The sequence below is a fragment of the Fulmarus glacialis genome, unplaced genomic scaffold (assembly GCF_000690835.1).
Source record: "Fulmarus glacialis isolate BGI_N327 unplaced genomic scaffold, ASM69083v1 scaffold4915, whole genome shotgun sequence".
Lineage (NCBI taxonomy): Eukaryota > Metazoa > Chordata > Aves > Procellariiformes > Procellariidae > Fulmarus > Fulmarus glacialis.
The window spans coordinates 61,458-85,776 of NW_009211016.1; the positions used below are offsets into that span (position 1 = coordinate 61,458).

Genomic DNA, 24,319 nt, shown 5'->3' on the forward strand with positions numbered 1-24,319 from the left:
AAGTTCTCTTCCCCTGTGTTGTTTTTGAACCTGGAGTATTTTGAAAATGACCTCTTAAAAAACCAATAGTATTTTTAAAACCTCTTACTGGAATGCATTTGATTTGAGTTATTCAAAACAAATGCGGAGGACTAACAGACCTATGAAAATGATCTGTAATGGGAAAGCAGGGTTGTTTCCTTAACTCCCCAGGACACGTTCTGTTCTGCACGCACTTGTGGGATTACCTGGGAACCCTATGAGAACTATGTGCACCTACCAGCAGAATTTAGCTCCCCAATATCCAGAAATACCTTTGGACACAGTGCAATGTCACAATCCGCTGGTTGCAAATTCCTGGTAGGAGCTAGACCTTTGGCCAGGAGTGTTGAAATGAACAGGCCTGATGACCTCCTCTGTGAGGTCCCTACTGGAAGGATTATGCATCCCCTTCTGGGTAAGAACAGCTGTAATAGCTCCTGCGCCAGCAGTTCAGCGTGGGGGTACAGGACAGGCTCCATTTGTGCAGGAAGGCTTGTAAATACATATGCCGAAGTCTTGGTTGCCATAAATGTAGCTTAGCTCCCCTGATTTCAGAAGAGTAATGGACTATTTAACTACTGGTTTGTTGCGATAAATCTCGCTGATACTAAAGGTATCAGATGGGGTTTTTTAGTGCTTCTTTTCCCTCTCTGAGGATCACATCATGGGAACAGCCTTTAGATGCTTAGGAATTTTTCTTCTCCTGTTACCTATTCCCACATGTGCAGACACAGTCCTTCAGTTATCACATTGCCTGTAATCGGTGTAGGGAGGATGATGATTTCAAGAAAGAGAATATGAAGCAGGATCAGATGAATTCTTTAAGCAGCACAGAGTCTAACCTCGTGTGTGTGTGTATCTATTACTTCAAAAATAAAGGCAAGACTCCACTCCCATTACTATATATAGATTATCAATGGAACTGTTTTGAAAATGCAATTTTCTTAAAATAATCACTGAATCACCAGCAAATAACTCTTCCACCAGTTAGCAAAAATGATGGGTCTAAGTTCAGCCCAAAGTGTCTGAAACATAGTGGTTCTAGCTAAAACCCTTTCCGGACAGAGTTATAAATTCCAACAGCCATGTGAGGGAGAATGAAAGGAGCAAGGAATGAGAAGACCTATGTAAAATCAGTTTTGTTGCTTGTTGCTGATGAAATCTCAAAGGAAAGAGGCTTAAGAACCAGTGAGTACATGAATACAAGCAATAAAAAAATAATAATTTTAACTTCATTGGTGCTTTTGTAACGCAGGTGGTGAAACAGCTTCTTGTGTATACTCACAGAGTCTGGAGATTTTTATTTAGCATGTAGGAAGAAACAAAAGGGTGAAAAATTACTATGTCCTGAGCAATGCACTTGATGCTTACCCACTGTAGAAAACTATCTGTATAAAACAGTCTGAAAAGAATTTGCTGTCAATCAGCATTTCAAACCTCTCTGTATAAAGGCCTGTTAGACTAAAAGGGCAGTCATCTGAAGCTCTGACTAGTTGTCAACCTGGACGAAACTTCACCTCGGACGTTCTGAAGAATCCATCTTTGGTTATTCTTATATTGATATAAGCTTCTTAAATTGATATATACAGTGACAACAAGGTGATTAGGATTAAAAACACAAAACAGCTATCCTCTGGTCACTCAAGTCCTACATAAAATCAGCCTCTTTTTTCTGAGATACTTCCTGGTTCATGATGGCAACACCAACCGCGTGAAGATAGTTAGGTTAACTGATGTATGATCTCGTTTGTCTTCAGTGGTGTTACGATCTGATTCAATCTTTTAGTGAGTTATAGGCTTTTGTGGTCCGGGTATTGATGAAATCTGCCTTCTTAAAGTCAGCCTTTGGAATGAAAGAAACAGAATAATTCATTATCTTCAGTGCCGATTCTGCAAGGGAAGGGTGGCTTCAGCTGCCTAAAAGCTAGATACGGAGCCATGGTAGGGGTCTAGGCAGAGTCCTCTACAGTCAGCAGAGACAGAACAGGCATCTCCCAGGAGTGACTCCCTTCGGTTTAAGATAGGTGAGATGAATCATTGGAGTTGCTCAACTCCCTCCACTGACTGTGCGGGGAGCCTATTCTTCTAGCTCAGCGCTACAGACTCCTAACTCTTAGGTGACTAATGCCAGCTGAGATTAACCCTATCTGAACAAAGAGTACAGGGCAATGCCAAAATGACTCAGGATTTTATCAATCTCATTTGATCAAGTGATTTCTGTTGCTTATTAGACTGACTTTTCAAAAATGTCTAGACATTAGGTGGCCTGCAGTTTTCAGTACCGTACCTGGTATCTCTAGGGGACCTGTTTTGCACAGGAAGAGCAAGTAGTCAGCATTTTTTGAAACTCAGATCTGACAAATGTGTCTTATATGCATACCCAAAGTACCAACAAGTTCAGAAAATTCATGCCATTGGGGATATTGCTGTACAGTAAAGTCAGGAATGTAGTTGAAAAAAAACAGAGACAACTAAATTCAGTTAGAGTTTATATGGGTACAGCACCCTTACTCCTGAACACAGATTTCTGGTTTGTGGGGCAGTATACTGCTGAGTATGATGCAACTATGCTAAGAAACTTTTTTTGGGCAAATTTCAACAAAAAAATCTATAGTTCTCACTGACTTCTTTAAATCTAGAAGCCTGCAGCTGCATTGTTCCTTTGTTAAGAAACAAGCTAATAAATGCTAAAGGCTAGAGCTTGAAAAATGGAATAGTTTTAGGTTATAGGGAATTTTAGGTGACAGAAATTCTGAACAGCAAGAAAACAAGGAAAGAAAACAGTTTGAAATGCAGGTTCAAGGTAGGCAGGTTGAAGGCAACCCAGCTCTGTTTTGAAAAAGCAGTCATAGAGCTTCAAAAGGAAAGAAATAAACTGGTTTGTTGGCTGATTCATGCTGGTCATTTTTTTGTTTGATTTTGACTGTGGCAGTAAACATTTGCCAACACCTTTGCCAGGCTCTACCTTTTTGTCTGAATATAACTAACACCTGGGCTCGCAGAACATACAAACAACAAGGAGAACAAAACTGCTCTGGTTTTAAAGCGGGAAGCTGCCTTGCCCTGCCTTTGCTTTTGCTGGCACCTTACATCCCGTGTGTCAGGTTGGTTCAGTCAGTGGGGGACGGACACCTACTGCGCATCACTTCTCACCAGCTGACGCTTCTGGCAAGCAGCAGCAACTTTTTTCATAAACTTTGCCAGTGCATAGAAAAACCACAGAGGGAGAGAATACGAACACAGATGAGCAAAAATTAAGAGCATGCCTTACTTGTGCAGGATTTTGCGTAAGTAATAGGAACACCGAATTCAGAGACAACTTGAAATCCTATCATAGGATAGGATTCTGTTTCTTAACAGTGAAACACCACTGTTTCTTAAGAGCGCAGAAGTGCCAAGGGCCCCAGAGGACAAATGAGAGGGTTCTAGATCCGAAAGGACAGATTAAATGACTTTGCTCTAACCCAGATCTTACCTTTTTGTAAGCACTGTGGAGATCGGTATGTGACCACAAGGAGTAGAGGAGGACTGAAGCAGCCCTACTAGCTTTGCTGAACATGTTACTGCCATTTTGCAAAAAGAACGATAAAACATGTTTAAATTCCCACTTCATAATCACAATGCATGTGCAGACTTCAGCAAACGTAACCTTGTAGCATTTTTTCTGTCTCTCACTCCTCCTAAATGCTGTTTTACTGCTCTTTAGGTATTCTAGCACATTTCACGCTGTCCTGACTACTGAAATAAATGCAACATACCTCCCTGCTTCACTCATTCTTCAAAATTAGAGAGAAATGAGGTACTCTATAGCCTTCATCTTACTATCAGCTATCATACTATTCATATTCAGTTGAGGAAAATACACCTCAGCATAGCAAGCATTCGAAAGGATCTTTCCAGCAGGTAAAATCTCTGGTTAGTTAGATAGGATTTAAACTATTCAGAGCCTTATGAGGCCTCCTTTACTGAGATGAATTTCCTCTTTCATTTTGTAAAAAGAGAGGAAGGCAAACAGAATAATTATTCATATTCACAAAGCATTAATTATTCTCTTTTGGGTAAACATTGGTTGCATGTGACTACATATTAAATAGTGATTAAAGGAAATTCAACATCTATTATCTAAAATGCCCCTTTATAAATAGTTAAATACGGTTGTATCAGGTCTACAAAATGTATCTCTGCACTTTTCTGCTAAAGATTATCAGGCCTGTGTTACAAAGAACAGGAAATACAGAAACTTTTTGGGGAAGATAAGATCTGATGGTCAGCGACTATATGTTAGAATATAGATAATATTGTGCTGTCATCTTCTGAGGAACTATTTAAAATGCTAGAATACGGCAAATTTAGCTATGGTTGCAAAGTTGTTATAAGAGATTTTTCTGTATTTCCCAATATGTGCAATTCTTTTCACATCACAGTCACTTGTTTAAGCTGTCCTGTACCTTAAGATGCAGTGGTTTTTCTCCTCAAGTGGCAGAGGTTGCAGTTTCTTTTTTCCCCAGGGAAAGGAGGAGGGGGAGGGAAGGCTTCTCAGTCATCTTACCTGTCATTCATGCTGATGGTAATAATCTTCGGTAGGCCATCAGCACTCAGGAGAAGCCGTGCATTGTGAGAACTGCTCTGTGTCAAATTGTACAAGGTGTAGCAGACGGACGCTGTGGTTTCACAGACAATATCGGACCCCGGGACAGACTCGGGAAGTATTGAGACCAAATCTGGCAAAACTTCTCTAGCTACAAGTTGAAAGAGAGACAAGCAACTCCATTACTAACAGGTGCAGATTTATTTAGGGGTCCTACGAGACCTTACGTCTCTCATTACCACCTGCCAGGGTGCTGTGTGCTCCCACAACAGAGTCATGGCTTCATACCTGCATTACATCCCCACTATTTAGGTTAAGCTGCATCCGCACTAAATCAGACAGTATGTATTTTGCCTTTTATACACAATACATTAATACCTACTGTACTGTAGTGAGGTCCCTAGCCATGTGCCACCTCCCGAGGAACCCTGTGTGTCCATGGGTATAGTGATATACAGCAAACCGAGAAAGGGTGACTACAGCACAATTTTTACTGCTGAACTTGTCAACGGTCGGCTATAAGGGGATGCACACGCTCAACCTTCTGAGATGGTGCGTAAGCTATCTCTTTAAGAAGAATGTCCTATCCTGAAGTCTGTCCCTGCTCAAGAAACACAGCATCGCTTTGACCACACTGGAGGCGACCCTGCCAGCCAGGCAAACAGCAGCTCTGGACAGCAACTGAGTCCTGCTGTACACTGTGACATCTGTGCCGTGTGGGCCAGAGCCGACGGAGAAAATTAAAGCAATAGGTTGTAGCCAGCTGCCCCCACTGTACGAAGGAGCACTGGGCAATAGTTTGGGGCATTTCGGGCCATTCTCGCCTCCGTAACCAGGGTTTCACTCGGACGGAGCGCTTTGCTCTCCGTGAGTTCTGCTCATTCCTCCAGATGGGTGTGTGACAGGGTTCATGTATATTGAGATTAAATCACATGCAATTTAGAAAGGGACCTTTAAAACTGGATGAACCACCTGCTATGCTAAGTATCAGACAAAGCAATTATGTCAGAAATGATAGCCAGTTTTTTCTTCCATTGGTAAATCAAGGAAGGTGATTTTTAGAAAGTATACATTTGGCAGTGTCTTGAAAACATCTGTTCAGAACAAATGTTATTTTTTCAAGTCATTTCAAGGAAATTTTCTAATGTTTTTCAATCATTTAACTTTTAGAGATGTTTTATATTAAATTAATCTCAATTTCATATCAAAGGTTCATTTTGCTTGATAAATATAGACACTTTATCTAGGAAACAGTATGGTCTTCCAAATGTTTTCCTTTGGCCAAAATTATTTGGAGAATTTGACCTGAATTCACACATGTTTTTAGTCAACCAAAAAGAACACCTTTTCATGGAGAAGAGGTTCACATGAAATTCCCCCAATTCTTCCTACCATGGGTAAAGCAAGAGAATGACTGTGAACGTGCAACATGAAGCAACTTTCTCCAAAGCTTCATTTCATTCTGTCTTTCTCACGTGCTTTCATAAATTATTTTCCTGATGAAATCCCAATTTCTTCTCCTTAGGTTAATTCCTACTCTTTCTGGGGGATTCACCACTTGTAATTTTTAACACCATACGGATTATCCCTTTGAAATCAGCCCAACAACATATTATAATATTTTCATTAACAGGGATGTTCTCTAAGGATTAAACAGTGCCCAGGAGACTGTTCTGCAGAATTCTGGAGGTTAATCTGCCCCACGAACCAGCTGTATGCCTGTAATTTCCCCTTCCCCCTCCAGTGGCAACACAGAAAAGGACAACAAATGATGTGAATTTATTTTATCCTATCAGTAGGAAAAAACTTCAATTATACATTAAATTGAAATAAAAATATTTGGAATAGAAATGGCTTCTGATGTGAAAATAATTATAAGATTTTAGGAATAAGGTCCTCCAAAAAGTTTGAACTATTTTCTCTATAGCATCTTCTAGCTTCCATTCTCAAAAAACTTATGCAGGAAAACTGTGTAGGCTGCAAGCTTCCAAAGCTTTGTGTCTAAAAGAAGAAAATATTATTTTTGCCAGAAGAATTGGAGATGTTCTGTGATTTCTCCCAAAGGATTGCAAAGTTGTGGCAGCACAGAACTCAGCACTCACCTTCTTTTACCCTATTTTAAGCAGAAGAAAAACTCCCTCTCCAAATCTGTGTAGATTTTACTTCCATTATATATTTTCTGAAAGTAACATTAATGGAAGTATCTGATGAGGAATACACAACTTAGTGAAAACTTGAGGTTAGAGTCTTTCTTAGGCAAAACTCTTTATTTTCAACCCTGTATAATGACTGCAAATACCTGACCTAAAAGCCCACTTTTTTTTTTTTGACTTTTTTTATTTAAAGAAGGAAAGCTTAACGTAAAGAGAACAGACCAAGAAAGCCCAAAAGACAATGTTAGTCTTTGCTCACCTATATCACTTTGCAGAGAGGTGTTGCGAGACAAGTTCCTGAGCAGTGAGACTGCTGTCTTCTTTACTGTTGGGTGGCTTACATGCAGCATAGTTCGAACACTTGGAAGGCCATTTGCCTTCTGAACAACAGTCCGGGCCACCGCAAACGGCATCTGTTATAAGGCATGTGGCAATACTGTGTCATTACGATGAATGTACAGCCTCATAAACAACCACAGCAGGTTCTCTACATCAGTTTAAGCACGTTTAAAATAGTTTAAATCCAGAGCTATATAAGAGCTGCAACAGAAAAGGAAGGTGAGAAAAGAAGTTTTGAGCCCTCTTTCTCCCATGTGCTCTTTGGCCAGTTCCTCAGCCAAAACATGACAGAGGTCATTAGTTTCTTCATCATGAAAGTGATCAGTGGTTGTGTCAGAGCTTTCCTCTCCCCATGGGACTGATTATGTTCCACAAAACCACTTTTTTTTGGTGCTTTTAGCAACTACTTTTCCCTCATTGTGCAATGAATAGGCAAAATTCCACACGTGGAGATGTATAAAGAGTGAGAAGAAGCAGTCTCCATATTTGCCAAGCAAGAAATAGCTGCACTGCCAGTTATGATTTTCCCTTCAATGTTTTTCGATTTCCTTGATCACATCTGTGAGACAGTGACTTTTCAGTGGTTACCTGACCTCAGTGCTGTCAGCGTGTTGCACTCCAGCCCTAAACTCTATGCATTCACATTAAGAACTAAACAACAAAAAAGAGAAAAAAGCTGACTTACTGGTCCAGTGCCAGCTGTGAGGTTCTGAAGGGCTCCTAGGGATGCTTCCTGGGTATAGTTTCTGGTACTCTTTGCTATTAAGGAGAGATATATCCTAATCAGTGTCGAATGCCAAAGCGATTCAACACCTCTGGGATTGCTCTTTTCCTCAGGTAGCGGGGTGTCCTGCTGCTTCTAAACATGTAAACAGATCAAGCCTTTAGAAACAGTGACCTTATATGACTTAATGCATCATAGAATCAAGCTAAACTAGCCATTTTGTAACTCTCTATGACCAGATTATTTGCAGATTATCAAGTTGTGTACTCAAATGACAATGTGTAAAATTTCAATATTTAATTATATGGGCCACTCCATCCAAAAAGAGCAGATAGGTATGGGGGAAGCTGCTTCTCATCTCTCAGCAACTGACACTAGAGGCCAAGGCCAAGGAGAAACAGAAATGGCCAGCTAGAGTTGTACTGTGGGAATGGGGGAAGGCAGAATACACTGCAGCAAAACTAATAGATGGGGAAGGGTCATCAATCCTTTTCTTTTGCTTTCCCCCTCCCCGATACCTGTTTTCTCTCCAACAATTCCCAGTTGCCAGAATATTTGTGATCTGTACCACATGGCATCAAAACAAGAGGTCCTGAGAGAGCCCAAAAGCTCGTCATGAAAGTGGCAAGTCACCTTACGCTGGTTTCACTGGTGAAACCATCACAACACCCACTCATTGGTAGGGCACTTGCACAATTACCGTGTATGGTACAGATACCACTGTATCCCTCAGAGGGGATGAAATTGAGTGGCAGTATTCTTCAGCTAATGAAACAGTGACTTGCTATGTCATTGTCATCAGCTGAACAAGATAATGGGTGTTAGGAAAGGCTATCAATAAATTTGCATTTTTGGGGCAAGTAAGTGTCACACTACCAGATACATCAATAACAAATTGTTAAGTAGATTACAGCCTTATTCTCCAGAAGTTGCTACAACTGATTAACAAAACAAGATGTAACTAAACATGTGCTTTACCTCTTTTACTTTTCTGCTCCGTGTTCCAAAACAGCCCGGTGTTTTATCATTGCTAGAAATATTTCTTCTTTGCATATATATGCTCTGGGCATAGCTCTCAGGGAGCTCTATCTCTAGCTGGTAGGAAAGATTGTGAAGAATGCACACACAGTTCTCTGTGGCCTAAAGTAACAAAAGAATAGAAATCTTGAAAGCTTTGGCATGTGTTGAAGGGACATGTATAGACATGGAAAGAGCTTTCATTTCTGGATCTTCAACAACTAACTGCAGAGCTTCTCTAATGGCTTACAGAAGAGCTAGTCCTCGTGCCAGTGATCCACAAGACTGCATTTACACTGATAAATTAAACATGCCCTGGGATGTTCCTGAGCACTGAGGCCAACTGGCACACAGGGCTTGCATTTGGAGCGGGGTGCATGCCTGTTGGAAATGGTCCTGGGACATTATAATTCCTGAATTGTGCCTGGGAATTGTTTGGGCGAGTGCTATTTGGCATAGACCAGAAGTGTGCCAAGGAATGTTTAAGAGCTTAAGAGTAAAGATGATCACGCACACACCTCACCGTAGCGTCAGCAAAAGGAAAGCTTTGTATCTTTCCTAAGGAAGAAGCACTCTTCCATGGTAGAATGCTTTTCTAAATTAGATGTGCCTTTCTGGGCATGGCTAAGGTCAGGTCTACAATTTCTGACTGATGAGTCTAGTGGCAAATAGCTTTATTACCAGTTCCTCCTTTCATGAAAGTAAAAAAGGAATGAGTGGTTTTACAACAAAATGCAGCAGGGAGCTATTGGCACAAGTGTAATGTGCTGGATTCTCCCTGAAGCTAATGGCACTGAATACAGGGAGATGGAGAAGCTCAAGTAACTAATCCTAGAATAGAGCTATAAACGTGCAGTAATTACCACTACACAGCACAAGTTATAGCAGGCACGCCAGAAGTGCCTCACAGGCTACGGCTAACCTTCTCATAAGTGACAGCTGGTCTCACCCAACTTCACCCAGCTAAAAGGCAAGCATCTAGTCTAAGCAACGTTCAGGTTTCATGTGCAGTCAATGGTGGGAGGAAGAGAATGAGAGGAACTGGCTTTGGAGGTGTCCACGTCCTTGTAGTCACTGGCTTAGGCAGCATGTATAACTTCTAAAAAACTTAGGAAAATGAATCCCATTCTAAATGATGCAAGCTTCTTAATCACACTGCCACCCAAAGAGATTTAGGTTCTTCATTTCCTAAGGGATATACAGCACTAAATATACAGGAAAGTAACCAGATTAATTTTTTAAGCTTCTAGCTAGCTCCCTGAGACAACTAAAAAGGTAATATCTGACTTTTTAGGTGTTTCAGTATCTCTGAAAGCTGTGACTTTATGTCACATTTAAAAAAAAAAAAAGAGACGTTTCTAGCTTTTTCTGGTGATTCTGAAAATGTTTTCCCAAAGCTAAGGTATGTTATTCTTTTAATTTGCAGGATAAAAAAACACTTCAGAAAGCTTCTTACTGGACTTTCGTCTTTGGTGACAGTTCTAAAAGCCCTGAAAATAAGTGTAAGTTTGGCAGTTACATCACAACTGTTTCTGAACATTGGTTTCTAAACAAAAAAATGTTCTCCTAGCAATTTCCCCTAGGGAAAAAAAGAATACCTTGTCATTAGGCTCGTGGTCTGCAATAGCTCCTTGAATATAATACACAAGAGAATCAATCAAGCCGTCGCATTCTCTCATCTTTTTCCTTCCTTCTGGGCCAGCAGAGCTCATGTTTCTGTGCAGGACAGAATACGTTGGTGAGAAGAGATTTAGTCAAAGATATTTCCTTGTGCTCCTCTCACAAGCATTTCCAGCTAAATCTTAAAGATAACTGAAGTTAAGGTTGACTGCTTCCTTTCTTCAGAGCTGTAAAATAATCTGAGCCTCTGCTAAGTAAAACTTTCACTTCAGTGCACTCCCAGACAAAAACAAATACTCCAGAAAAACAAACTGTTGTGTTTGGATGGATAAGGTAAGACCTGACTCAAATCTTCATCCCAAAGTTGAATTGATCCTTTTTAAACAGTCAAACAAACTGGACTTTTTTTCTATTATTCCATTTGTAGTTATATTTTTAATATTTGGGACAGTAGCTATGTCAAAATATCAGAGGAAAGATACCTGTAAAGGTTTCCATGCACACAAATGTCCTTTAGCATTTACCTACACCAAACCAGTTCTTGATCCAAGATGACCCATCAACAGACACATGTTCTGAGAGTCTTAGCAACATTTGTCCACTAACACGTAGAGATAACCCATGTCAGTCACGGGGCCAAACTCAGGTGGCAGTTCGTGCGCTCACAGGAATGCTCTGAGGGTTGCTAGCGGGCAGGAGGGGACGTGAGCGCAGCCGAGCCGGTAGGTGGGAGCAGCCGGGCGAGAGGCTGAGGGGATGGACTCATCCACTGCCAGACCAGCAGTGTGAGGATTATGAAATGTGCGGGGACAAGGAAGAGGAAAAAATACACTGTGCTCAGCCGCTTCCCAGCTTCCCAGAGAAACTGCTGGCATCTAAGCAGAAAAAAGCTGAAGCCGCCAGAAGCGGCTCAGTCAGAGAGGGAAATGCCAGATGCCTTCTGCAGATGCCTTCTGCTGTTCTACCACCGTGGCTCGGACACAGCTCCGCACGCTTTCTGCTTCCTCCAGACCCAAAGGAAGCCACTGTTTGCCCAGCTTTCAAGTAACATTTTCTGTGCTTTGTGGTAACCCAAGTTCAACTTGAAAATGAATTATGAAAGTGATTTAAAAACTCTTGAAAAGCCAAACACGTACTTGCTGCTTGAAGTTTGGCTCTAAATAAGCTACTGATTTCCAGGGAAGTAACAATACTTACAATTTTGGGGTATAATTATTTTTACAACTGAACAAACTCTGAATTATGGAATGCTGGAATTATAAACCGAGGCCTCATTATTTTGGTCTCCTGCAGCTCTGCTGACCAAAAGGCTGCACGCAGTATCACATTCCAGCTTCTTTGTTTGAAATAATATTAAATATAACCCAATCTTAGCATCCATCACAAACAGAGAGGGACATGTTCCTTTAGATAGTTTCAGGCTGTTTATTTTGCATGCTTACTTTACCCACTGGAAATTACAATGGTTTAAAATTTTATTAACAACAAAGCCAGTAAGGTACAGCTTTAAACTCTCCTGTGGCTTACGACTGTAAAATGAATGTAGCGTTTTATATACCATCAATGCAGTTGTTCTGTTTTTTCCCCCCAGGAAGTACACCTTCAGATTAAATACTAATGCACTGTAATTATAGTTTTACTTTAGGTCATGCTGTTAACAATTTATTTATGAGTTCATTTATTCTCTCATGGAATTATATATCACAGAATCAATATTCAGATTCCTAAGTATGGCCTACTACAGACATCACTTTCGAATTTAATTTTAATTTTACCTATGTCACATTCGAGGTATGTCACCCTTTCATATGTTTATGGTTATACTGACAGAAATGTACATGCTACAGCCCTTCTAGCACATAGCAAAAATAGTTGCTGAGGCACACAGACTAAAAATACTATCAAAAGATAAGTGTGGAATTTCCCTTGCCAAAGACACTTCAGCTGATACAGTATTTCGTTTTGTCACGGCACATTATTCTAAAAATCCCTGAACTTTTGACAACTATAATCATGCAGAATGGCTGTGCGAGGAGACGCCGTCACCTGGCCTTGCTGTCTAGCATGAGGGGCACATAGCTTTATAGCTCAGGAGGCAGAGAAGAACCTGAATCAGAGGCCCTGTCCTGTTCTGCAAAGGAAATGAATTACTGAACTGTTTCATTAAGAAGCTGATGAACTGTTCATCCAGTCAGAGATATCAGTGTGTGTCTGCGTGCACGCCTGTACATATATGGCCACTCCGTTCTCCATCTTTCCCTGTTTCCCTATCACCATAACGCGGACTGGGAATGGAAGAGCTCCTGCTCTCCCACTCGCCAAATTACAGCTGTAACCACCTTACTCTGAATAGGGTCAGAGTTGGTTTGAAGGCAGAGAAGAGCATTGCAGGCAAAACCTCAGTTGACAGTTTAAGTTTGTTTGCTAATTGAAGCTTGAGAAATTCCAGGAAATAAAAATATTATTAGATTGGGAAAAAATAAATGTTTCTGAGAAATGTCACAGAAACGTAACTTAAAAAAAAATAGTAATTTTGAAACAATGGCAACATTTTGCTTAGAAAATTGTAAAACTGACTTCATCTTGGCTTCCCAAGATTTGAGGTTCCCGACAATTGGAATGCCTCCCTCTGAGCTCAGGAGTTGGACTCTCTTGTAGAGGAGCTCCTGGAGGCCTTGAAATACTCAGTGCTTGGGCAATTGCCATGGTTGGGCTGTGGCTCATGGCAACCCCCATGGTGAGACTTCAGGGCTACCTAGAAATTTTCAAGTCTGCTGTGCAAGTTTGTTTTACTTGCATTTCATCAGAAATACACTGAGACAAATACATTCGTGGAAAAAAGGATCAGTTGGAGCCAAGATCAAGATCAAGAGTCTTATAGAAAAACTCTTCTGCTACCCAATTTCTGATGTCTCTAGCCTGCACTTAGGGAGATTGCTGCTTGTAGGGATGCTCTCCTTTGAATGACTCAGAACTTACATTTTGGCATCATCTAACTATTAAAAATCTCTGACTTCTGGCATGCTTAAATACGGTAATCCTGGTGACATGCCCAAACTATACCACATGCTAATGTGGATGCACCGTATCCATCTACATGCCTCATTTATCTCATCCCCTATTTGCTGCTTCTGTTCTCTCTTGCACACACGCACGGTGTAACTATATCTGTAACCGAAATAGCCGTTTGCCCATGTTCCTGTGGCGTTTGTGGAGGAACAACTAATTCCCTTCTGGGAGATACTGGTTTGATCCAGAGATGCGAGGTAAATACAAAGAAATGTAACATAGTAAAATCAAGTGTGATTTTGAAAGAAACAGAATAATAATGTATGTTCAGTTAGACTGCAAATGGCACCAAATGAAAGGGATACTCCCTTTAAGCCAGCACTGAGTCACACACTGGCCAACTATGTTGGAAAAGGTTTTTGGACTGCTGTGAATGATCCACACGACTGATACAAAGAGGGCTTTTGCTCCTGGGACTCCTTCTGCTAAAACTGGTAATTTGAATTTAACTCAATTACGTGATAACAATTTCCTGAAGTAGTTTGGGAAATTCTATTCCCTTCTGCCTTACACAGTTCAAAAATGCAAAAGGGAGGGAAAGGTATCTGAGGATCTACTTAGTAACTACAGATGCCAGGCTGCAAGCTGGTTGCTGGAAACAACAAAATTCCTTTCAGGAACTGGGGGAGCAGATAAACCGAAGAGGAGGCAAAAGAATGGATGGAAATAAACTTAAAGAAATGGCAATGCTATGCAAGAGGCCTTGGTTCAAAGACTTGTTATCATCAGTCATTTGTTTTGCGTTCTCTCTTAGAAGCTTCCATGATGAAACTGAGCTGCCATTACGCTTTTCAACACACAGTGAGACCTTTGGCTTCACTTCTCTCCAGAGCAAACGGAAGTAGATGTTTACGCAGCCTTCTGGTCTGAAGTGCAGTGATACTACTTCCTCCAACTACAGCTTTCCACTGTCCTTGTGGGTCACTGTGTAATTCACAAAGAGCTTAAAAGGGAGCTGGGACAGATAAAGCGTGAAAAATAATAATGAAAAAGGAAGCGTTACTTCTGTTTTACTGGCTGGGGAACCAGGAACAGAGACGTTAGCTGACTTTTCTGGAGATAGTTGTCTAGAAAGTTTTGAAGAATTAGGATACATAGGGCCACAGGATGCTCCAGTTACAGAGCAATTAAAAAGAACTCTGTAATGAAACACAGCAGTTGTGTTTGCTAGCTCCAACACTTAAATGAAATGTTTTGCAGGAGCAAATGTGACCACTAAACATAACTTTTGGAAAGTTCAGCATTGCAGAACTTTTGGGAACAGGTATTTCAAGATAAAAATGGAACAAGATCATTATCAGCTTTCAAGGTATAATACAGACAGTCTTCTACTAAGCCTTCCTTTTAATCAGAGGAAGAGTCATGCCAGAAATTCACTTATGTATATAAATAATATTCAAAATCATATATTCTGCATGCTATTGGCATCTTACCCTTTCAGACTCAGAATTTGTATTGGAACTGGAGACAGAACTATTATGTGTAGGACTTTCAGACCAAGAAAAATAGACTTTACCTTTAAAATCCAACAAGACTTGTCTAAAAAAGTCTGCAATACTCCTCTAGATAGTTTAATACACCAATTTTACTTGTTCAGGTTGTTGTCAGGCAACCAGTGAAGTCTTTTGATTTGGCTTACTCTGCCTGTTCAGGGCACAGTGCTTTTTGTCATATTTCAGGACTGAACAATACCATCACTTATTCTAACTGCTAATACAGAATTGTGTGGTGTACACAGCCTCTTTTTATTATGTTAAGTTTTGTGACCTGCGATTTCTGTAAAACTGTGTCAGAAGCAAAGCTTTAAGACAAATTACAGACCTAGAGAACGGGATTAACAAATCCTTCTAACGTCAGACTTCCTTATCAGTGACTGCACACACTGACACAGGCAGCCGAGATTCAGGGCTCCACAGTACTTCTGGCAATAACTGGTTAGCAGAATGGGGAGTGTTCTGGTCATTCACTCATTCCAGCGTTAGTACCTGCAATATTATCTGCCAGATGTGGATTCTCTTTTCCTCCTGAAATTCTGTCAAAGAGGATGAAGAGAACTTTAATTTATTAGTTGGTAACTGTGTGGCACAGCGCATATGCCCATGTCAGATGATAGTGTTAGATTTGCACTGTGGGTGTCCCTTTCAGTCAATAGGTGTATGTAAATTTTTGAAAAGAAGTTTTGGCATTCTCCTGTAACTAAGTACTGTACTATGCATAATGTATTGCACTTCAAAGTACTATTTTTACCCTGTAATAGAAGCTGCAGGCTATAGACTTTATCAACACGCACAACAAAAATATTAGTATTACAAAAGGGAAGACTAATTACAGATTTATATTCTGGCAAATATATATACTCTTTAAACATCTTCATTAGTAATATCATTCCCTCAGTGCACAGTTTTTTTACTTTGTGGTGTGCTCTTCTTTTAGTTTTCAGCATTTTTTTGTGCAGAGATTTTTTTTCTTTAGATTAATACATAGGGAAGGAATACTTCTAGTGACCTAATTTGGGAGGTGTGTTAATTTCCAATAAAGAGGCGCAAACCGATTAATCTTAAAAATCTCGGATATTTGATCTGTACAAATATGGTAAGCCTCATTAAAAACTATTCCCTGCTAGAAAGAATGTTGGTAGTCCTGCAGATCAACTTTACCTGTGAATTTTCAAGCCCTTCTTGTTCTAATTATAATTTTCAGTGTTCAAGCTCTTAAAAATGAGAAGGACTAGAATATGGACATCATATTTTTAAAATAGGTAATGTATCCTTGAGCATCTAGATAAGGGCAGTTTGAGAAACTTTTCATTAAGGCTGCAGAGCTAACTGCAGCTCTGCAGCAGCCCCACTCATTGACTTTCTGTACAGAGTAAGGTATGTTCAGAATCTACTTTTATTCAATTTAAAACAACTCGGCTACTGTTACGCCTTATTTGTCACATATCAAGTCATGTCAAGTTGCTGCAACAAGCTCAGAAAGAGTAATACCATGCTAAAACTGGGAATGATCCTGTGCCCCCATAGGCTGGCTCATCGGGAAGAGACGGTTCCAGAGTCCAAACGCAGGAGAGGAGCAGGTCATGCCATCACAGAGCAGCACACCTAACAGCCAGACTGGTTTCTGTACAAATGCAGCTTGGGCTAATTAATATGAAAAAAGACAACCTGCTTCATTTCATAGACAACACCACTAGCGTTAGCAAGAGAGATTTTATTATGGGTAGTTAATGTTTCTCTGTATTTGCTTTTGAGCCATCAGAGTAAATGAAAGTTAATTATTACTTAGAGATGAAGTTAATTAGTAGTTAGTGGGCTGAGAGGAGTTCCTGCAGAAAAAGGTGCTTTATTGCTGAGTATTTTGTATAGCTGACAATTCATTTGTCTTCTGAAACCACATGAGTCAGATACAGAGCTGTTTACACAGTAAAAATTCATGCAATACAGATACAACTACTCTGCTATAGGACATGTTAGCAAAGCAGGTATGTGTAAGGCAAAACTGGGCAGCTTCCCAGCCTCTAAATTTCAAACTTGTACTTTACTAAGAAGAGTTTAAAACTCAGGCCATGCCTTTGCACTCATACATTACTCATTAATTATTTCAAACTATGTCCTTTCATGCATTTTTGAATGTGTGAACAAAAGACATGCATCTCTGATACTCATATTTGTATTAACTTAACGTGCATTGACTTTGAACTCACAAACATAAAGGGCCACAGTTTTATGGACTGTTGTTTTTAAAGGTGTTTTTATTAAAGATGTGGTTTTTATACTTCAGTCATTTAGGGGTTTACTGAGTTTTACTCAGTGTTTACTGAGGCCTTTAGTGTTTCTCTGTAGTAGCTGCTACTGTGTTCGTGAGGCTATTAGCTGACTGCAGTAGTAAACACAGAACTGTAAATCTATTCATCCACCCCATGGCTGCAGCCTGGCCTCAATTTACTTGAACTTGTGCAAAAAGTTGGACAGGGCTTACTTTGGCTTAAAAAATGGCTTTTTCCTCATTTAGGTTAAGTCATTTTCTGATCAGTTTAGCTATAGATTATGATACTTCAAAGTAAGCATCTTTGGCAGCAGCTGAAAACCAAACACATCTCTCTGCTTGTAGGTACCATGTCCCCTTTCCAAGTCGTCTGTTTAGATAAAAAGTGATCATGGCTCGAGATTAGCTCCATGTATTTATCCAAAGGGTCCTTGGAGATGCTACTATATGAATATAACTATTAGTTGTGGTTTATATATGCCAAGTAGAAAAAAAAGAGTGACTTGACCACTGCTGAGCATGTTCTGCTTACTACGCAAAGGACTGCTCCCATGCCTGGTAAATCTGGTAGGACTCAGCAGGTATTACGGCAGGTGAGCAGAACTTATCCAACACAAATGGTTGAAAACACTGTTGTCCCATTAATACCTAATGTTGTTGTAGATGAAGATGACTTGCTCGGTCTCTGGAAAGAAAATTCCAGGTACACGAGCACTTCAGTTGTCCCACTGATGGACCTATGACACCAGAACTAACCCTTCATGTATGCTAATCTTTCGGTAGGCCAAACAGCACTTACAGGGCTATACAACAGTAAAACCCAAAGAAAGGAAATTGTGAGAGAAAGCTGCCAACTTTGTGGTTCTTAGGGGAAATGCTAACACTCCTGGGTGTCTGAACCAGCGACTGTGCTCAAAGGAACTGCCCACAACAAGTTATTCAATGTAAACAGCATTACCACTGCTTGAATAAAACACACATGACAGCAAATTTCTGTTGAGGCTACTGTGAAACAGTGATATGTGAATATAGTGAATTTTCTTTACCCGTCATAGAAGGCTAGTTTCTTGTTTACATAGAATCAAATTTTCTAAATGGAGGCATGCGATGATAAAAATCCCATTACTGCCTATAACTGTGTTTTGTTCCAGCAGAACTAAGAAATTGTGTTTCGCTCCAGCAGAACTAAGAAATTGTGTTTCAAATAAATAAACCTTACTGCTTTACCTGCTATAGCCTAGGACTCTTCACGAGGTTTTGCACTGTTACTTTTCAACAAATGCAATCATAAATCTGTTCTGCCAGTCAGAAGTATAGACACATACTCAAGCTATGTATAAGGGTCTTAATTATTTTGAGTTCGTAGAGAAAAAAACATGTAGGCATATTTTTATGTGACTCCAGTGGATAGTTGCTTCTTATGCTTCATAAATTTTAGAAATTAAAATGAAGCAGGAATTGTTTATGAAAAAGGTATTAACAAAGTGGTTATAAACGATACTTATACGGGTCAAAAAACTTCACTATCCTGTGAAAGCGTCACTCTTGTATTTGTATCAGCATCAGCAGATCATACAATTTTAGACCTAGGCTTTAAAAGTCACCATGCTATACATCCACTAGAGCACTGATCTCCCCAGGGGGTGCACAAGACACACACAAGACATTGGGGTGCAGGAAGAAAATATTATTAATGAATAAAATAAAATAAAAAAAAAATCAGTGTTTATTTCATCTTCATATCATCCTTTTAAATTTCTGTTTTTATGTATGTATGCTTTATAATGTACATAAAGTAGTACATGTATATAATTTATAAATAAATAAATACACATATACTGAGGGAGTGTTCTCAAAAGTTTTTTACTCATAGGGGTGTATGATCAAAAAGGTTTGGAGATCATTGCACTAGAGTCTTAAAATAACTTTAAAAGGCTCACACAGGTTTAAAGTTTGTAATACCATTTCTACAACTATTTAGAAAAGCTTTGTTATACTACTATCATCATCAGCCAGGGGCTAATTTTATACATCATACCAACATCTGTTATTCAGTGAAGGATCTCTTTGACTTCAATGCAACTATGCACTGCAACCAGGCCTCTAAGTACTATCTTCTGTTATGTATATATTTAGTCTGTGGAGTACCCATCAAATGAATATATAGGAGCCTTAAAAAGAAAATTGTTTTCATTGTATTGAGCAGTAATTCTTCTGGTCTGATATGTGTGAAGCCATATTTCAAAATATGATCTGTATGCAAACTCTTCTCTTGGAGCCACCAAAGTTCAAAGCAAGAAAGAAAATAAGTGTGCAGCCTCTTTTACCACCACTATTGTTTTGGGTACCTGTAGACTGAATGCTCACCTCAAGCATCCTGTGGCATTGTAGAAGATATCAGGATCAAGTAAAGCACTTGACTTCGGGTAATCTCGATCTGGCCAGCCCGAGTACGGGATGAGAACAGCTTCGGTCAGTGTCTGCAGGGCTTCTCTAATCAACAGGTGCTTCAGCTGGTCATTGGAAGACAAATTCCACAACAAACCTGCAATACCCAAAATAAAATCAGAGTGGCAAAAAGACTCCCCCACAGTTTGAAAGACCTAATCTCAAACTCCTTGAAGTTAATGAGTGACGGAGCCTGCCTGGCATTTGATATTCTGAAGAGGAGCAGAAGGTGGTGATAAGAGTTCACCAGCCCTGATCTGAGGACATAGAAATGGGGTAAAAAAAGGGGCACAATTAAAGTCAGATCTCTATATAGTGAGTCTAACACCCGACCAAGAAGTGTAGTTTTCCATGGCATCCAATGGTATCCTGGCCTGTATCAGCAATAGTGTGGCCAGCAGGAGTAGGGAGGTGATCGTGCCCCTGTACTCGGCCCTGGTGAGGCCGCACCTCGAATACTGTGTTCAGTTTTGGGCCCCTCACTACAAGAAGGACATTGAGGTGCTGTAGCGTGTCCAGAGAAGGGCAACGAAGCTGGTGAAGGGTCTAGAGAACAAGTCTTATGAGAAGCGGCTGAGGGAACTGGGGCTGTTTAGCCTGGAGAAGAGGAGGCTGAGGGGAGACCTCATCGCGCTCTACAACTACCTGAAAGGAGGTTGTAGCGAGGTGAGGGTTGGTCTCTTCTCCCAAGTAACAAGCGATAGGACGAGAGGAAATGGCCTCAAGTTGCGCAAGGGAGGTTTAAACTGGACATTAGGAAAAATTTCTTTCCTGAAAGAGTGGTCAGGCCTTGGAACAGGCTGCCCAGGGAAGTGCTTGAGTCACCATCCCTGGAAGTATTTAAAAGACGTGTAGATGAGGCGCTGAGGGACATGGTTTAGTGGGCATGGTGGTGTTGGGTTAACGGTTGGACTTGATGATCTTAGAGGTCTTTTCCAACCTTAATGATTCCATGATTCTATGATTGCCCATCTGCAGCAATCATCTTTTCTGTTACCAAAGTAACATAAGCTAAACAGAGCTAACAACACCAACGCCAGTGATCATTCTCCACACTTCCAGGGAGGAATTTGTCCCTTCTGGATGCCTGGCAGGACTAGTTGCACTTCCAAGTACCATGTAAAGACCAATGAGTGGGATGTAGAGGGGGTAGATGGGAGGTACAGAGAGTGAGTTTACAGGTCTTTGGAAATCTGCTGGAAGACAGGAGATGTCTATTACCAAGTTTCTCTAAGACTTGATAGCAAAATTCCTCATAGGAGGGAAAGCTGTTAAACACTGGTTGGCCGTTACTGTCCAGACATTTGTCACTAAACAAATCATTAAGTAATGCTACACACCTTGTCTACTCACAGTTTCCAAACACCAAAACAAATCTCAAATATAATCCTGTATAATTGATTAGCTTTGCTTATGTTCTATTCCAACAGATGACAATTCTTTTAAAAGTACTCTTCCCCTAGAAAAAGACACGTATTTCTGCTTTTCACTACAAAGGCATTCATTGTTTCCCCAGCTGGCTGCTCTAAGTTTCACAGACCTCCTCCAAACACTGGCAGAGTATTAGTGAATGTTCCTTTCATCAGTTCACAACAAAAAAATGTTTCTTTTGTATCTCCTTACACTTTGAATTTAATTTCAGCTATTGTGAGCAATAGTAAAATCAAAACAAAAGCCAGCCAGAAGCAGTCCATTCCTTCTTCTGGGTTCAGCTCTTCAACCTCTGAATTAGGGGATAAAAGGAAGAATGTACTTTCCTGAAGGACAAGTAAGGTTTATAGGAAATCAGACACACAGTCCAAAGGGCATTGGTAAGGGAAGCAGGTTAAGACAGAATGGCACAAATGCAAGGACACAAGGACAGAATATCATATTAAAAGGAATAAGTGCATTTTGAATTATAGACACGACAGAATATCATATTAAAAGGAACAAGTGCATTTTGAATTACAGACAGATACCTAGAATAGAATTGTCAGAACAGAATTTGAGATGTTGCTCACACTGTAAGTTTTCCAACAAAAATCCTACCTTTACCCACAGGCACTGTCTCACTGGGCTCAGAAGGATTCTCTCAGTGGCATTCTGGGTGTGGATGAATTTGTTCACATCAGAAAATGTCTTTAGGAGTGGGCTGTTTCTTTGCAGCTATGCTATAATGTATTCATAGGGGCACAGTTTTCCCTTAGATGGTTATTTGGGAAAATGGGCAGGGTCTCCTTTTAAATTTATATTTCTTTTAATGACAGTCCTGTTTGTGCTATAATCTTCCCTGCAGGAAAAATTTTCTTTCATTTCTTAGATTTATGCTGCATGATAACAAGATCAAGAGGTTAGATACTCCCTGGAAGCTCATCTGGCTTACCTTCAAAAGCTAATCTTTTTTGTTTTTTTCATGCCACAGCCATTTTACTTTCTGTTCCTCAGTATGCTCTCCAAATACTACAAAATGCCATTCCTGTCTTGGCTTCTGCATTGACTCCAAGTAACATCCTCTCCTACCATTCAGGAGTAACCTCATTCCTTTCCTAAGAGATTTGCAAGAAGTTTGTTTGTAAGTCAAACAAAGGACAGAGCCTATGGTTCCTTTACTTTACTTGTATCAATGATTTTAAGCTAGCAAATTCAGTCTATGTAATCTTGAGGAGGCCTCATTCCCCCCAAGAAGAGGTCACATAAGCACAGAAATTTCACAGAGAAATGGGGCAGCTATTTTCTGTACAGGGGCATTAGGTAAACTGGTCCACGGCAGCTTTCAAACCACTGTCATAAGCACAAAGCCACTTTGGTGGGGATACTGGTTTGGTGCTTTTTGTATGTTCTCCTGGGGTGCACAGACTGTGAGGCAGGACACAACACTTGCTATAATCAGCATTTATCTCCATACACCTTCATTGCTTTCAGTCTTTTCACAGGATGATACAAGGCACACTGCATGGCTATGCTCAGGCTGTATTCCTCAGCCTAGGTCTTGAGGAAAATACAGGCCATCAAAATATTCTTTGAGAATATATGATATCGTATGGCTTAATATTAGACAAGCGTTTGTCTGTATTAACACTGCTGGTACCAATAAGCCAGTGACCTTAAAGATAAGCTTCTAAGGCTGAGATGTACTTATCTCATGTGCACAAGTATTAGATCATATTTCTGACAGGTAATGAAGTATGGTATGAGAAAAATTCTATGTCTCGGAGTTTTAACTTCCTTCTCTCCAACAACTTCCTTATCATCGTGTATTTTTGTCAGGTGGAGTGCTTTGGTACCATGCTTCCTACACAGCAGTAGAAACAAAAAGCTTTACTCTGCTGAGCTTAGACATCTTTATTAATGAGTATCACATACTTTCGATCCTTGGCCAGGAGTCTTTCACCAGGGTTCAGTGTGGTATTATCAGGTACCAAGATTATTCTACTAGTCTCTTATGGGGGAAGACATTCAGCTAATTATCATATCACACATTTGGAAGTCTCTAATTTACAGTCAAAGTAGGCAAGTAATAAGTATGATGTGGAAAGACAGATGGGCTTCTCATGCTGACCAGGTGGAAGCCCAAAGGTTCTGCACTAACCCTTTCCTGGAAGTGTTACAAGACTGCAGTGCGATGGCATGCACAGCTAAGTTATTCCACTAGGAATAACTTCCTGTAGGAAGCCAAAGGCAATGCAAGAGGAGAAACAAAACTTGTAGGTGAGCTATCAGTCAGACAGGGAAACTGTTGCTCAGCAGGGTTTAACCATTTTGGTAGAAAGGTACTCAGAGGTTTGCATTGTGCTTGGAAAAGCTTTATGTTGCAGCCCTTCTCGGGCTACATAGTCAATCTGTGCAGGACAGTAATTCCAGTGTTTCCTAGATATCGCTGTACATGCCAAGATCATCTGGAAGCACTGACCTTAGTAAGCGTACGCTTAACAGTGACTGTCTGCCTCCTGTCTGCAGCCCACTCCTTGCCTGCTTTTGAAGTGTGGGCTGGGAAAGAAAGTGGCTGGAAGCAAAGTTAATATTCTCATAGAAATTCACTCAACCAAGCTGCCCTTTGCCCTGTAGGCTCCTTGCAGCTTGTTAGGGAGCTGGAATAATTGCTCAAGTGATGGCAAAAAGTATGCCCGCGTGCCATTTTTACCAAGGGACCCAGCGTACTTCCTCCCGACTGCACGTTTGGTCTTGAACAAAGTGAAAGATACTTCTCTCTTGGTGTATTTTTAAAGCCATCCCTTGCAACTGATAGGCATGAAAGTATATCAGAATATTTTGCTTTATGCAAACCACAACATCCTGCTTGATATTGCTTAAATATTTTGTTGGTGTCTTGTATGTTTTGTAAGTAAATATTCACGTTCAATGCCAGCAGTAATTGCAGAAAGAAGGTGCCCCTTCATCCATTTTCACACTGGTGAGGGCGAAGACAGTAATATTCACAATATCCGTATGAGTTATCCTGCACAAACAGTCAAAGGTTTTGTCAGAAATGATGAAATTGCTAGCAAGAAAAGAGCATTAGCTTTCTGGCCGCTGTACCACCATTTTCACTGCTTCCCTCACCGGTGTGTAATAGCACTGAGAGACAACACACTA

The 24,319-nt window shown here is 40.3% G+C and overlaps 1 protein-coding gene across 1 annotated transcript in view; it reads right to left on the reverse strand.

Moving 5' to 3' along the window:
* Positions 1 to 1,795: 1,795 nt before the first annotated feature.
* Positions 1,796 to 24,319, reverse strand: part of PKP2 (plakophilin 2) — a 36,418-nt gene continuing 13,894 nt past the window's right edge. Inside the window, exons 5-12 of the mRNA XM_009577354.1 lie at positions 19,664 to 19,841; positions 10,441 to 10,558; positions 8,804 to 8,965; positions 7,787 to 7,960; positions 7,022 to 7,175; positions 4,571 to 4,760; positions 3,497 to 3,584; positions 1,796 to 1,864 (exon numbers count right to left, since the gene is read on the reverse strand). Coding sequence (XP_009575649.1) covers positions 1,796 to 1,864; positions 3,497 to 3,584; positions 4,571 to 4,760; positions 7,022 to 7,175; positions 7,787 to 7,960; positions 8,804 to 8,965; positions 10,441 to 10,558; positions 19,664 to 19,841 — 1,133 coding nt within the window. The remainder of the gene's footprint in view (positions 1,865 to 3,496; positions 3,585 to 4,570; positions 4,761 to 7,021; positions 7,176 to 7,786; positions 7,961 to 8,803; positions 8,966 to 10,440; positions 10,559 to 19,663; positions 19,842 to 24,319) is intronic.